We start from the raw sequence: 15,023 nt of genomic DNA, 5'->3' as shown, positions 1-15,023 counted from the left end.
CATAAAACAGTGAGTAAATTATATAACAAAATAAGGCACTTTTCAATGCACTTTGCAACTGGATTTTAATTGTGTGCAACAGCAAAACCCGCTTGCACACTGTCGCTGAAGTGGATTAAAACTACGTTATTTAGTAGGTATAATTCCTGGCATTTATAGAGTGGGTTCCGGCAGATCTCGCAATGCAACCAGGATCCCACCTGAGACTATCCAGTGTCTTCACCTGCCAGCCTACCAGTGCCTTCTTTGTGCTGGATTAAGAAACCATTTAATGCTTGAGCCCATGAAAGTTCACTTTCAAAGCAACCGGGTATCTTTTCCAGTGGTTCCTTTCTCGGTTTCCCCCAAGAGCATCCTTGAACATACGCCCCTCCCATTCCTGGTCCATGCAGGGCCTTCTGCAAAGGGGAGGTGTCAACTGGACAGCATCTGTGCCCATCTTTTGTCTTAGATCCAGGTGCATAGCAGTTTACTTCCCACAATCAGCAAGGCTACCTCACACATTTATCTCCTGTTCTGACATATTTATTGCCTCACTGTTTTCGCCCCCTTAATTAAATCAAAACCACTGTTGACTTTATGACCTTAGCTCGTTACTTAGCTTTCTCTTTGCAAAAACATCTTAATCATATTACATCATGTAAATTTCCCGTTCAGCCCCTGTCTATAAATTTGAGCTGTGACCTTCCATTCCAGTGTATTTGAAAAAGCGTGCATGCAGTCGAAAGCTCATAGCTTGAATAAGCCTTTGTCGGTCTTAAAGGTGTCCCTGGACTGTACATTTGTTCTTCGACTTTTGTCTTGTTGAAATTGTAGCAAGTTTTCGTTTTTAAGAACGTCAGTTTTTGAGTCTCCATTCAGTCCATATAAGAGCAGCAGCAGAAGCATTTTTCATAGCTGGGTCTCTGTGGCGCAATCGGTTAGCGCGTTCGGCTGTTAACCGAAAGGTTGGTGGTTCGAGCCCACCCAGGGACGCTGTTAATTTTTTCCCCTTCTGCTTGAAAGACAACATCAATAACCCAGGCTTTTCGTTGGACTTTGCAAGCATGTGAAAGAACATGCAGCCGGACGGCGTTGAGTAGGGAGGGAAGTAAAGGAAACCGAGGCATGAATCTTTTCCTGGGCAATCGCAGGAAACGGTTAACAGGCTAGCAGGATTGATCTCCCCAGGTCAATAAATCCGTACTGGCGCCACAGACGCAATCAAATAATTAACCATGGAGGGTGTCCATCCCAGATGGCAAATGCAATCCGCTCCATTTGCTGCAGATACACGCTGGGCGCCCTGTTGCAAAACAATCTAAAACAAACAAAAAAACTCTAAAATAAGCATTTCCTGTAAATGCACGTTCGGCGCCCCGTTGCAAAAAAACCTTAAAACAAACCAAAAACCGAAACCCCTTTGCGATTTAGAAAACGACCGCCCGTGTCACCCAACCGCCAGGGGGCGGTGCAGGCACACGCGCCCGCCCACTCCACGGAACGCGCGGAACGCAGCCCGGTTGCCGGCGGAGCGATGAGGCTGAAGCACCGCCCGCCTGGGAATGCAGCTCGCCGCAGAGGTGGCTTGAAGGGTGCAGCGGCGGCGACCGGCGGAGGAAGCCGAGATGGCGGCTCTGCCCGGTGAGTGCCGAAGGGGGCAAGGAGGCGAGCAGGGAGGGCGGGGGCAGAGCCAGACCCGCTGGGGGCGTTCCAGGCACCAGTGTTCCCTTTAATGCCAGTAGCTCACAGTTTGGTGCCAGTAGCCAGTTTGGTGTAGTGGTTAAGTGCGCAGACTCTAATCTGGGAGAGCCGGGTTTGATTCCCCACTCCTCCACTTGCACCTGGCTGGATGACTTTGGGGAAGCCATAGCTCTGATAAGAGCTGTTCTTGAAAGAGAGCAGTTTCTGTCAGAGTTCTCTCAGCCCCACCTACCTCACAGGGTGTCTGTGAAGGGAAAGGAGTTTGTAAGCCGCTCTGCGACTCCCTTGGGTAGTAAAGGGCAAGGTATAAATCCAATCTCTTTTCTTCTTCTTCACAAAGTAAAAAATTTTGCTCACGGAACTCCATAGCTTAAAGGGAGCATTGCCAGGCACCACCGCATTAGGTGGGGTGGGGAGAAAGGATGATTGTTTCGAGTTGCTTGAATTTTCTGGATTTGTTTTTAGTCCCTATTTTTAAGGCTTGTATTGGGCCGGGGTCACCATATCTTGAAAAGCAAAATAAGGCCGTGGTCACACACACACTAAATAATCCACTTTCAATCCATTTTCGAACTGGACTTTGCCAGTTCACACAGTAAAAATCCAGTTGGAAAGTGCACTGAAAGTGAATTATTTAGCATGTGTGACTGCAGCCTATGAGTACATACTTCCTGGCTGACTGCTTCAAAGAAGAGATCACTGTATGACAGATCTCATTTTAAATACCCACCACTATTTAAGCTGTGTTCAGGTGGGGTAGCCGTGTTGGTCTGAAGAAAGAGAACAAACCTGGAGTCTAGTGGTGCCTTTGAGACCAACAAAGTTTTATTCTGGGTATCAGCTTTTGTGTGCATGTGCCAACAAAAGTTTAATTCTGGCTATCAGCTTTTGTGTGCATGCACACTTGTGCCGCTGGAGTGCAACTTCGTTCTGTTTAAGCTGTGGTCATTGCTACTCAGTGGGATCACTGCTACTAACTGCCCAACCCAAAAAGAGGACATTTTCATCATTTTTTTAAAAAAGAGCCCAAAAGAGGACAGACACCCAATACAAGAGGATGTGTCCTCTAAAAAGAGGATATCTGGTAACCCTATGTTAGCTGTCTTGATAGGGCAGGTGATCGGTGTTCTAGACAAAAAGATAAACTTTATTTCCGAGGGGGTGAGGAACTGCCCATTTGCCTTCTGTCTCTGCTCAGGGCAGTTGTGGCTGATCTCTGAGGTAGGTTTGCCAACTTCCAAGTGGGGGTAGAAACAATAGAGAGATCACGGGAAGGATGCAAACAATAACGAAAACAACCGTGATGTTTTATTATGAAAATAGATTTAGATTGCTATTCTGTAGTGAGTCGTATTTCTTCAGTGATGAAGAAATACGACCCACTACAGAATAGTGGTCTAAATATATTTCATAATATAACATCACGGTTGTTATCATTATTGTTAACTTTCAAGTGGGGTCTGGATGTCTCCTGGAATTGCAACTTATCTCCAGGCGACAGAGATCAGTTCCCCTGGGGAAACGGCTGCTTGAAGGCGGCCTCCGTGGCATTACACACCACTGAGGTCCCTCCCCAACTCTACCCCCAAATCTCCAGGGATTTCTCAGCTTGCAGATGGCAGCCCTAATCTTGAGACAGCTAAAAAGCCTCAGAAAGGCTAAGGAGTCTATTAAGCACCAGCACCAAAAGGCGAGAGCTACTGTCAGTTGTAAGGCATCTTCATAAGTTCACGTCTAAAGATGGATCTTGGTTCTGGTAGACTTTTGTCCATGGGACCTTGCTTTTTCAGGGATTTCTTGTGGCAAATGCTTTTGTGACCCAAAGCCCATATTCTTTGGGGCTCAAAGCGCTGGCCCTCAGTTAGTAGATATTATACAGACTGGCAATTGTAAACCGTAGAAAAGAGCAAGAGTCCAGGAGAACCTGAAAGGCTAACAGCATTTGTGGCAGGGGGGGTGAGCTGTCGTTAGTCACTGCGCACCTCTTCAGATATAAGCGGTTTGGCCACAAGGCTGTGAAATGCCAGAGATGGAGTTTGTGAGGTCCCTCAAGTGTCCGCGCGCACAGGGTTGTAAACAGTGGTGCAAGAAGAGGCACAGCTCAAGTGACATGCCCATGTCAAAAAACTGTTATGCAAGATCAGCACAAGGCTCTCGTTACGTTTTGTTGTTATGCTGAAACAGAGTAACATGGCTGCCTCTCCCCCGTAGGGGACTCTTTCTGGATGTGGCAGAAAGAAAGAAGGGACTCCAGCTCTTTGCGAGGAGGAGGCCACGGGGACACCGTGGCTCTACCCATTTTGTCTGGATTGCTCTTGGGAACGGGGCACTTGGCCTTTTGCGCCCCGAGTCGGCACTGCGCAAAAGCTCATACCCCTAAGCAGCTGGGTGCCTTGAGGTTACTGCCATCTGCAATCCAGGGGGATCATAGAATCATAGAGTTGGAAGGGACCTCCAGGGTCATCTAGTCCAACCCCCTGCACAATGCAAGAGATTCACAAATACCTCCCCACCCCCAGTGACTGCTGTTCCACTCCCAGAAGATGACAAAAAAACCTCCAGGATCTCCAGCCATACTGGCCTGGAGGAAAAAGGTCCCCCCTGTGCCATGGGAGTTTGCTGGGTGACCTTGGGGTAGTCACTCTTTGGCTGTGGTCACACACACTAAGCAATCCACTTTCAACCCATTTTCAGTGCACTTTCCAACTGGATTTTGCCAGTCGACACAGTGAATCCACTTTGGTAAGTGCACTAAAAGTGGATTAGAAGTGGATTATTTAGTGTGTGTGTGACCGCAGCCTTTCTCTCCACTTGACCTACTTCACAGGCTTGATGGGAAGATAAAATGCTGGAAGAGAGAGCTGCCTATGCTCTTCTGGGCTCCTTGGAGAAGAAAAGAGGAGGAAACATAAGAGAGTAATGAAATTCCAGGAGACATCCGGGGGCAGAATTTCCCTGCGGCTTTAGCCACAAGAGTCTCGCAGAAAGGGGGCAAGCCAGTCCTTACTTCGCTACCCGTGTGTTCTTTGGGGCGAGAGGGAGTCTGTCTCCTTGCCGAGAAGCCAGGATCGGTTTTTCCCAGTTTGTTTGGGAGAGGAGGGAAGCACCTGGCGGCGCTGTGATAGGAAAAGAGGGTACGGATGCAGTGTAAAAAAGATGAACCAGTGCCTTGTAGGCAGGACCGTGGACCAGGCCCCTTGGGCACACTGCCAAGGCTTTTGACAGGTGCTCTAGATCTGAGACATCTCCACAGGTGGCCAGTTGACAGGCTGGGGTGGGGACCAACACTCCCTCTAAGCTGCGGAGCCTTGTGAGAAAAAATTCTCCTTTGTGAGCTCCTGGCATTAAAGTGGTGAGCGAGCGGTTTGGCTGCTGCATCAGTTAGTTTGCTCTGGAGCCCTCCTTCCTGAGCAAAGGCAAAAAGGCGCGAGCCGGAGGCTAAAAAACTGTTGAGCCAGCTCACACTAACTCAGCTTAGAGGGGACACTGGTGGGGAGGCTCCTTCCTTCTCATCTGGTTGCCAGGATGCGCCTTGCCTGTTTTCTCTCCCCCTCCCCCAAGTCTAGGAGGATTTCTCAGCTGTGGCTAAGAAACAGAGGAGGGCAAGAGGGAGGCTTGACGCACGTGGGGAGGGCTGGCAGCCTCTGTCCCTGTTTGCCCAGGCTGGGGTGGGGAGGGGAGTCCTCTGTTATTTCGATAGACCAGGAGTCTCCCCAGCCTTTTTGAGCCTGCGGGCACATCTGGAATTCTGACATGGCACGGTGGGTGCAGAAACGAAATGGCTGCTGCCACAGGAGGCGGAGCCAGCCACAAAACGTTTGCCACGGCTTAACGTCAGCCACACAGTGCAGATCCTTGGGCTGTGGCTGCAGCTGCTGTCAAAGCAACATTTAAAAAAAAAAAAGAATCTGCACGGCCAATCAGATCTCCAATAGTCAATCAGAAGCCTTGCTGGGCAAAAGCTCTACCTGGCCCCGCCCGCTCCCTAAGAAGCCTTGGTGGGTGCCAGAAAAGGTGTCAGTGGGCGCCAACAGGCACCGTGTTGGGGACCCCTGCTCTAGCTAAAGCTGCTGCTTTTTATTTACTTCTTACTTATATCCCACCTTTCCAATGCTCCCTCTAAGCTGTGGAGTCTTGTGAGCAAAAATTCTGCTTTGTGAGCTACTGGCATTAAAGTCGTGTGAGTGAGCGATTTGGCTGCTGCATAAATTAGTCTGCTCTGGAACCCTCCTTCCCAAGCAATGACAAAAAGGTGTGAGCCGGAGGCTAAAAAACTGTGAGCTAGCTCACACTAAGTCAGCTTAGAGGGAACACTGGCGTCCCCAACACTGGGGTCCCCAACACAGACCCAAGGCAGCTAACACCAGTCTCCCGACCTCTTCCTTATTCTCACAACAACCCTGTGGGGTAGTTAGGCTGAGAGTGTGTGACTGGCCTAGGGTTACCAAGTACTTACCGAGAATCGGCGGGGGACACATACTTCTTCTCAGGACCATTCCCGCACGGAAAACAGACACGCTGCACCATGCCGTCGCCAGGAAGTGACGCCAGGCGACGCTCTGGCAATGGGGCTGGAAACTCGATGGTACCATAGAGTTTCCAGCCCCACTGTCAGAGCGTCACCCAGCGTCACTTCCTGGCGATGGCATGGTGCGACGTGGGTGTGTTACAGGGAGGAATGTTCCGGCCGGGGATCATGTGTCCCCCGCTGAATCGCGGTAGGTCCTTGGTAACCCTAGACTGGCCCAAGGTCACCCAGCAGGTTTCCATGGCAGAGTGGGAAGGAATCCGAACCTGGGCCTCCCAGATCCTAGACTGACAGTCTAACCGCTACACCACACTAGCTCATTTTAAAAATGACACACTCTGCACCAATGCTTCTCAGTAGACCTTCTCCCCCAGTCTTGAATTCATGCTAATTTCTTTCCCTCTCTGTGTCTCCCCCCCCCAGTTTCTCGCCTTGTCCCACGTGGCGCGTCTCTCTGGAGGTAAGGAAGCCTCGGGCTGCTTGCAACTGTCACGACGTAGTTGTGGAATCCACCCCCAAAGAGGCGGTCGGCAGCGCAGAGCCCGCACCTCCAGCTTTGGAGCCCTTCCCCGGGGGCGTTCTGGGGTTGGTGGGTGCGGAACTAGACCGTGGGCTCATTCTGGGAGCCCTCGGAGGGCCCGCGGCTAAGCCGTGAGGGATCCGCCCTCCCCCAGAGGGTTGCCAGGAGCCTCGCTTTAGCCCTTGACTCTCCGCTCTTCTCCCGTTCCACAGGCCCCTGGCGGCGTCTTCCACTTCTGCCCGGTCACTCCATCAGACCCCAGCAGCCGATGGGGCTGACAGGTAATCCAGATGCTGCGAGCTCGCTTTTTTCTGCTTCGTGTAATTGGGGCAGGGAGGGGGGAGGAGGCACCTTGAGAGGCTGTCTCCTGGATCGCCCGCTTGCAGGGAAACCTGCCGGCAACTCATGCCGAGTCGCTTGTTTCTGTCTGGTGCTCACTGGGGAGGAGGAGGGCCCGTTGTAGTAGCGGTTTTCAGGCTCTGTTTTGGGATATAGAGGGACATCAGAGGATCCCTGCTGGATCAGACGAAGGGCCCATCATGTCCAGCGTTCTATTCACACAGCGGCCAACCGATGGCCTCTAGGAAGCCCACAAGCTGGTGGACTGCAACTGCATCCTCCCGCCCACCGTGCTCCCCAGCCACTGATGCAAAAGCGGCTTCCTGCCTCTGGTACTGGAGGGAGAAGATGTCCATCAAGGCTAGTGGCCATCGATAGCCCCATCCGCTGTGAATTTGTCCACTCTTAAAGACTTGCAGGTTGGCCAGTTTGGTGTAGAGCCAGTTTGGTGTAGTGGTTAAGTGCGCGGACTCTAGTCTGGGAGAACCGGCTTTGATTCCCCACTCCTCCACTTGCACCTGGCTGGATGACCTTGGGCAAGCCGTAGTTCTGATAAGAGCTGTTCCTGAAAAAGAGCAGTTCCTGTCCGAGCTCTCTCAGCCCCGCCTACCTCACAGGGTGGCTGTTGTGGGGAGGGGAAGGGGAAGGAGTTTGTAAGCCGCTCTGAGACCCCTTTGGGTAGTGAAGGGCGGGGTATAAATCCAATCCTTCTTCTTCTGCATCCCTGTGGCAGTGAGTTCCAAAGTTTAACCATGGGCTGTGGGAAGCGGTACTGCCCTGTATCTGCCCTTCCACCCTTCAGCTTCTGTGGACAACCCCGAGTCCTGGTGTGATGGGAGAGGGAGAAAAGCTTGAAGGCTTACCGGGTTCCTCCATGTGTTGATCAGAAATGGTGGCTGAAACCTGGCTATTCAGTGTTCCCTCTAAGCTGAGTTAGTGTGAGCTAGCTCACAGTTCTTTAGCCTCCAGCTCACGCATTTTTGTCTCAGCTCAGGAAGGGTGTCTCCAGAGCAAGCTAATTTATGCAAGCATCCAAATTGCTCGCTCACCACTTTAATGCCAGGGGCTCAGAAAGTGGGATTTTTGCTCACAAGACTCCACAGCTTAGAGGGAGCGTTGCCTGGCTTGTGTCTCCTCACCAGCCATACCCTTCCCAGTTACACTGGGAAGGTGCTGAGCCGGAGCCCTTGCGTTGCCCAAGTGTGCTCCCGAGAACGTGCCCCAGAATCCTCTGCAGGGCTCTGGTGTTCCTCGTTGGCTATGGCAAGGGTTCTCGGAGACAGACAGCTCGACAGGCAGCACTGAGCAGCTTAGGAACTTGTTCCTCCTCCAGGCATTGGATGGGCAAGAGAGCAGGCAGCCTCTGATTAGCAGTCCACAGGCCGCATTTGTCACACAGGGAAGATCCCTGTGCTGTGGTGGCCAGGGTCGCCAGCTTCCAGGTGGGGCCTGGAGATTCCCTAGAATTACAACTGATGTCCAAACTACAGAGATCAGTTCTCCTAGAGAAAATGGCTGCTTTGGAGGGTGGACCCTATCACATTACACACTGTCGAGGGCCTTCCCCCTCCCCAAACTTCAGGCTCCACCCCCAAATCTCCAGGAATTTCCCAGTCCACAGTTGGCATCCCTAGTGGTGGCCACTGCCGGCACAGCGACCTTTTTAAAAATCGGCATAGCCAGTCCAATTTCCAGTGGCCAGTCAGAAACCTTGCTGGACAAAAGTCCCATCTGGCCCCGCCCACTTTATAAAAATGCTTGGCAGGTGCCGGGAAAAGTGTCCGTGGGCGCCATGTTGGGGACCCGTGCTCCGGGGGCTGATCTGATAGGGTGACAGCCGCGAAAGGGAGGCGTGTTCCAGGAGGCTGGGTTTTCACACTGACACTGTTCCGGGCTGTGGTCTTTCCCAAAGTGCTGTTCAGCTCCAGCAGAAGAACGCGGCCATTGTTCGGAAGAAACCCTCCCTCCCCAGCAGCCGAGGCGAATATGTTGTGGCCAAGCTGGATGACTTGATCAACTGGGCCCGTCGGGTGAGTAAGTTAGTGTGAGCTAGCTCACAGTTTCTCAGTCTCCAGCTCACACATTTTTGTCTTCGTTCAGGAAGGAGGGCTCCAGAGCAAACTGATTTATGCAGTAGCCAAATCGCTTGCTCTCAACTTTAATGCCAGTAGCTCACAAAGTAGAATTTTTGCTCACAAGACTCCACAGCTTAGAGGGAACACTGCCTTCCACCCATGCAGATTTCTGTGTGTCATGGTTTAGGGCTGATCCGGGTAAATGTATCTGAAAATCTTTAATCTAACGGTTCTCTGTAAATGTTTTTTTTTCCTTGATGCTGTTTTATATTTATTTATTTACTTTCGATTTATATACCGCTCTTGACCCCGAAGGGTCTCTGCGCAGTTTACATATGCCTCTTAATTCCTACCTAGGGCCACAATTTGTATGGGGGAGGGATTGCCTACCAGCACCCAGGCGGCGCGTTCTGTTAGTGTCTTCGGGCGGGCTTCAAATATTACTCCCAGCGCCTGATGGTTGTGACCCGTGTTCCCTCTAAGCCGAGATAGTGTGAGCTAGCTCCCAGTTTTTTAGCCTCTGGCTCAGGCATTTTTGCTTTAGCTCAGGAAGCATGGCTCCAGAGCAAACACATTGATGCAGCAGCCAAATCGCTCGCTCACAACTTTATTGCCAGTCGTTTACAAAGTAGAATTTTTGTTCACAAGACTCCACAGCTTAGAGGGAGCAGTGGTTGTGACTGTCATGAACAACTACTACTAGGCACATGGCTGCTTCCAGGGAGAAGCATGGATAAAAACTAGATAGGTTTGGCCAAGCCATGCTGACCTTTCACTTTTTTTTCGCAGCGGAGTGACTATGAACATTCTGTAGTTGAGGGCGCCATTCCTTCAAACATAAGAATGTTCTCAGCCATTTTGTGACTTCACACTACTTCCACTGTGGCTTATGTCAGGGGTCCCCAACCTTTTTGAGCCTGTGGGCAGCCCTGGACGTCTGACACAGCGTGGTGGGTGCAGCCACAAAATGGCCGCCGCAGAAAGTGGAGCCAATTACAAAATGGCCGCCACAGCTTACCTTCAGTCACACAGTGAAGAGCCTTGTGCTGTGGGGGCAGCTGCTGCCAAAGCGACGTTTTTAAACCTCTGTGCACCCAAAGCAACTTTCTAGCAGCCAATCAGAAGCATTGCTGGGCAAAAGCCGCGCTTGGCCCCACCCACTTCCTCAGAACACTCGGTGGGCCCGGCGGGCCCTGGCTTATACTGTACTCAGTTTGATCTTTGCTATTTATTTATTTTTAATTTATTTTTCGTATTTATAGCCTGCCCTTCCCCACAAGCGGGCTCAGGGCGGGTAACAACATCCAGTAATCCAATAAATAAGAGTTAAAATTTAAACACAGTAATATATCCATTAAAATGGTGGCCACAGCCCAAGAATGAAAGTGGCCGGCTGTGAGGGATTCCTTGGCTCGCTGATAACGCAGGAGTGATCGCCAGCTGTTAGTGGATGGGTCACAACCACCTCAGGGAGGCCGTACCAGCCAAAGGCCTGGTGGAAGAGCTCCGTCTTTATGGGCCCTGTGGAATTGAAGAAGATCCCACAGGGCCCTGATCTCAATGGGGAGCATGTTCCACCTGGCAGGGGCCAGTGCGGAAAAGGCCCTGGCCCTGGTCAAGGCGAGACGGACATCTTTTGGGCCAGGGAGCACCAGATGTTGGTCCATAGAGCTTAATGCTCTTCAGGGTATATACGGGAAGAGGTGGTCCCTCAGATATGTTGGTCCCAGGCTTTGAAGATTATTACCGACACCTTGAAGTGAATCTGGATCTCAACCGATAGCCAATGAGGGTGGCGGAGCACCTGCCCGAACGTGAGCCCGCACAGGCGTCGCTGTCAGCAGGCGTGCCGCCGCATTTCGCACCAACTGTAATTTCCAGGTCAATCTCAAGGCTAAGTGTGTGTAGAGCGAATTGCAGTAATCACACCTGGAAGTGACCATTGCATGGGTCACTGTAGCTAAAAATATTCTGCTAAAAACTTCATCGTGAGCAACTCATAACCGGATCAAGGCAGACTATGAGACGGGGAGGCCCACGGTCACTCCCAGGCTGAGCTTTGGCCAAGCCAGGAGAGGGGAGGCTTGGAAGAGCCTTTCTCAAGGCACCATGGCGTCGCCCCTGACTTCCGGCACCGCTTTCCCCCCTCAGAGCTCCTTGTGGCCGATGACGTTTGGCTTGGCCTGCTGCGCCGTTGAGATGATGCACATGGCGGCCCCTCGCTACGACATGGACCGCTTTGGGGTGGTCTTCAGAGCCAGCCCCCGGCAAGCTGACGTCATGATTGTGGCGGGCACGCTGACCAACAAGATGGCGCCTGCGCTCCGGAAGGTACGTGGGATGCCTGACCCTTGGGGAGGGCGTAGAGCAGGGGTGGCCAAACTTGCTCAGCTTAAGAGCCACACAGAATAAACGTCAGATGTTCGAGAGCCACAAGACGTGAACAGATATTACAGACGTTTTTATTTTAAAATATGCAGATTTGCTTTTTTTAACATTAAATGAAAATGGCCAAAAATAGCAGGGGTAAAAACAGATATTGTTAATTATATTTATCTGTCCAATTGTATTTATTTGTTTGCTAATGATATTTATTTGTCTAAGAGAGAGAAAGAGAGAGAGAGAGAGTGATGGAAAGAAAGAATGAAAGAGGTGGAAAGAGAGAGAGAGAGAGAGAGAAACAAAGCAAGCAAATAGATGGAAGGAAGGAGGGAGAGAGGGGGGGAGAGAGAGAGAGAGAGAGAAAGCATGCCTCTCCTTCGCTTCCCCAGCTGCCCTGCCGGGAGCCGCACAATATGTGTGAAAGAGCCGCATGTGGCTCCCAAGCTGCAGTTTGGCCACCCCTGACGTAGAGTCTTCCTGTGTGTGATGCTAGACCAAAGAGGAGATGCCGTGGATGAGGAAAGAAGGGGGGCTTGGTGGAAGGAGGACCCAAAACCTCGTCACACCCTGCCCAGAGCGGCCACCATTGGGTCTTTAGAACTTGCCTCTGCCTAAACTAGAGGGAAGGTGGCTTTGGCAATTTATTCTTCCTCATCCCCTCCCCCCCCCAGCTTGTTAACAATACTGGCCTACCTCATGGGGCTGTTGTCAGGACTGCTGATTAGTGTTTTGACACACTATACCAGCGGTCCCCAGCCTTTTTGAGCCTGTGGCACCTTGGGGATTCTGAAACAGCGTAGTGGGTGTAACCACGAAATGGCTGCCTCAAGGCAGAGCTCAACCACGAAACTCCCCAGAGTGAGGATGCGTAACTTTAATTGCGCGTCGTCAACATTTCGGGCAAAAGCTCTGTTTCACAGGATGCCGTTTTAAAGGAACGTGTTGTTTAAAGATGTTTTCGGTCAGCCATACAGACTTATCTCCAGTCGTGAAGTTCCTAGTGCTTTCGTGGCACTTGCTGTTCATGCGATTTAAAAAAAAAATCTGCATAGACAATGAGACCTTCAGCGGCAAATGAGAAGTTTGGCCCCACCCACTTTCTAAAAACACTGGATGGGCACCGGGAAAGGTATCGGTGGGCACCGTGGGGCCTATGGGCACCGTGTTGGGGACCCCAGGATTAGTGTTGGACGAGGATCTGGGCAGGGCTATTTTTGGGCATGAACGGAGTTCCGGCTGGCTCCCAAGTTGGCCACGCCCAGCAGGAACTCATTAGCATAATAGGCCACACCCAACAGCAGGAACTCATTAGGATTGGCTGCAATTAGGGGTGTGTGGCCTAACATGCAAAAAGCCCTGGGTTTTGACAACAAACAAGGTAAAGAGAATAAGAAGCAATAGGTGGGTGTGGCTGGATGACCACACCTCTGGTAACATGGGGGTGTGGCCTAATATGTGAATGAGCTGTGCTGTCAGGGGTGTGGCCTATTATGCTAATGAGTTCCTGATGGGCTTTTTCTACAAAAAAAGCCCTGGATCTGGGAGAGCTGAGTTCAGTCTCTGAAACGAGAAAAGAACTGCCCCGAACGACTTGGAGGAAGGGCAGGGTAAGATCGGACCAGTAACCAGGTGGAAAGGGTCCCGAGTTCGAAGCTCACACGCTTTCTGTTTTTGCCAGGTTTACGACCAGATGCCTGAGCCACGTTACGTGGTCTCTATGGGGAGGTAAAACCTTTTCTTTCTCCTACATCATTCTCGGGGAGAGGGGGCAGCGGGTTTAGCTTTTGCACCATTTGACCAGGTCACAGAATCCAGTTTGGTGTAGTGCGTAAGAGCACGGACTCTAATCTGGGAGTACCGGGTTTGATTCCCCACTCCTCCACGTGCAGCTGCTGGTGTGACCTTGGGTCAGTCACAAGTTCTTTCAGAGCTGTTCTCTCAAAGGCAGTTCTGGAAAGAGCTCTCTCAGCCCCACCTACCTCACAGGGTGCCTGTTGTGGGGAGGGGCAGGGGGAGGAGTTTGTGAGCCGCTCTGAGACTCCGAGTGCAGGGCGGGGTATAAATCCAATTTCTTCTTCTTGAAAAAGAGCAGTTTCTCTCAGAGCTCTGTGAGCCCCACCTACCTCACAGGGTGCCTGTTGTGGGGAGGGGAAGGGAAAGGAGTTTGTAAGTCACTCTGAGTGAAGGGTGGGGTATAAATCCACCCTCCTCCTCCTCTTCTCCTGGCCCAGTAACAATGGCGACTGCTGTCAGGACATCCCATTGCCCCTTAGGGTGCTGCCACCACCTGAGGGTGCCCCTTGAAATAGTCTTTGAGAAGCGGAGGTTCCAACTTTGGAATTGGCTGGGGTTTTTTTTTCAGGACTGTTCCAGCCCAATGGTTCCTAAAGTGGGGGGGTTATCCGCTCCTTTTGGGAGCCACACTTCAAATCTTTGGGGCATTTGGAACTCTTTCCTTGTGTGTGGGGGGGTAGATTTTAGGCAGCTCTTTTGCTCCGCCTGCAAGGACAGCTAGTGGTGGAGTGCTGGTTGTATGCTGCTCACTCTCTACCACAAGGATAAAATCCCCGTTCTGAGATTTCTCTCCCAGGCCCTTTAAAAAGGGTCATGACTCCTGAGTCAAACGGGAATCAAGTCGAACATTAAGGAGCGGGCTGATTGCTGTTCGGCCCAGAGTCTCCTTGAACATGAGACTGAGATGGGCGTACCCGGGGCTTTTTCCCCTGGGGGAATGCCCAAGAACAGAGTTCTGGAACCTCTTTGACAAAATTCTTTTTAAAACGTTTAAAGAGTTCATGAGTTTTGTGGATTATTTCGGTCCACTCAGCCTAGAGGAGGTTGACAAATTACTCTCATCGGTTCGCCCAACCACCTGTAGCCTTGATCTGTGCCCATCGTGGCTAATGAAAGCTGACCGTGATGGGTTGCAAGGGGCACTAAGGGAGATTGTCAACTGTTCCCTAGTGCCCTAAAAGAAGGCAGTGGTCCGCCCCCTCCTAAAAAAGCCATCATCGGATCCAGCTGAATTAGCTAATCACCGGCCGGTATCCAATTTGCCGTGTTTGGGCATACTAATTGAGAAGGTGGTGGTGAATCAGCGGCAGGGTTTTTTGGATGATGCCTCCATATTAGACCCCCATTTCTCGTTATAGTTATGTGTTGAGTAGTTATGGTTTTATATTGTAATCTTAACTTTGTTTTTAGCCTATTTTTGGAGTTTTAATGTAAACATTTATGTATATGTTTGTTAGCCACCCTGATCCCCCCACGGCGGGGAGGGCGGGATATGAATTTAATAAATAATAATAATAACAATATACAGACGGAAAACTTCATTTCCCTCTTGAGAATTCCGGCACCTCTTTTTTAAAAGAAAAAAAATCCGTGGGTGTACCCGGTGTGTGTCGCACAGGCATCCCAATCTCGACAGAGCAGGAGTCCTGTTTTCCTCTCTCTTTACTTCTGGTGCGGCGGGGGGGGGGGGGGGGGCTGAGTA

General features: G+C 51.1%; 1 protein-coding gene and 1 non-coding gene across 2 annotated transcripts in view; both read left to right on the top strand.

Moving 5' to 3' along the window:
• The first annotated feature begins 901 nt into the window (after window positions 1–901).
• Window positions 902–975, top strand: TRNAN-GUU. The gene has a single exon. It is a non-coding gene; the product is annotated as a tRNA-Asn (tRNA).
• A 570-nt stretch (window positions 976–1,545) lies between these two features.
• NDUFS7 (NADH:ubiquinone oxidoreductase core subunit S7) overlaps window positions 1,546–15,023 on the top strand; it is a 14,303-nt gene continuing 825 nt past the window's right edge. The window contains exons 1-6 of the mRNA XM_015417518.1: window positions 1,546–1,623; window positions 6,635–6,671; window positions 6,944–7,012; window positions 8,983–9,100; window positions 11,297–11,476; window positions 13,206–13,252. Coding sequence (XP_015273004.1) covers window positions 1,608–1,623; window positions 6,635–6,671; window positions 6,944–7,012; window positions 8,983–9,100; window positions 11,297–11,476; window positions 13,206–13,252 — 467 coding nt within the window. The 5' untranslated portion in view covers window positions 1,546–1,607. The remainder of the gene's footprint in view (window positions 1,624–6,634; window positions 6,672–6,943; window positions 7,013–8,982; window positions 9,101–11,296; window positions 11,477–13,205; window positions 13,253–15,023) is intronic.

Source organism: Gekko japonicus, unplaced genomic scaffold (assembly GCF_001447785.1).
Source record: "Gekko japonicus isolate JY-2015 unplaced genomic scaffold, Gekko_japonicus_V1.1 scaffold4352, whole genome shotgun sequence".
Taxonomy (NCBI): Eukaryota; Metazoa; Chordata; class Lepidosauria; order Squamata; family Gekkonidae; genus Gekko; species Gekko japonicus.
Note: the sequence above shows the minus strand (reverse complement) of the source record. Positions and strands in the feature narration are given on the sequence as shown.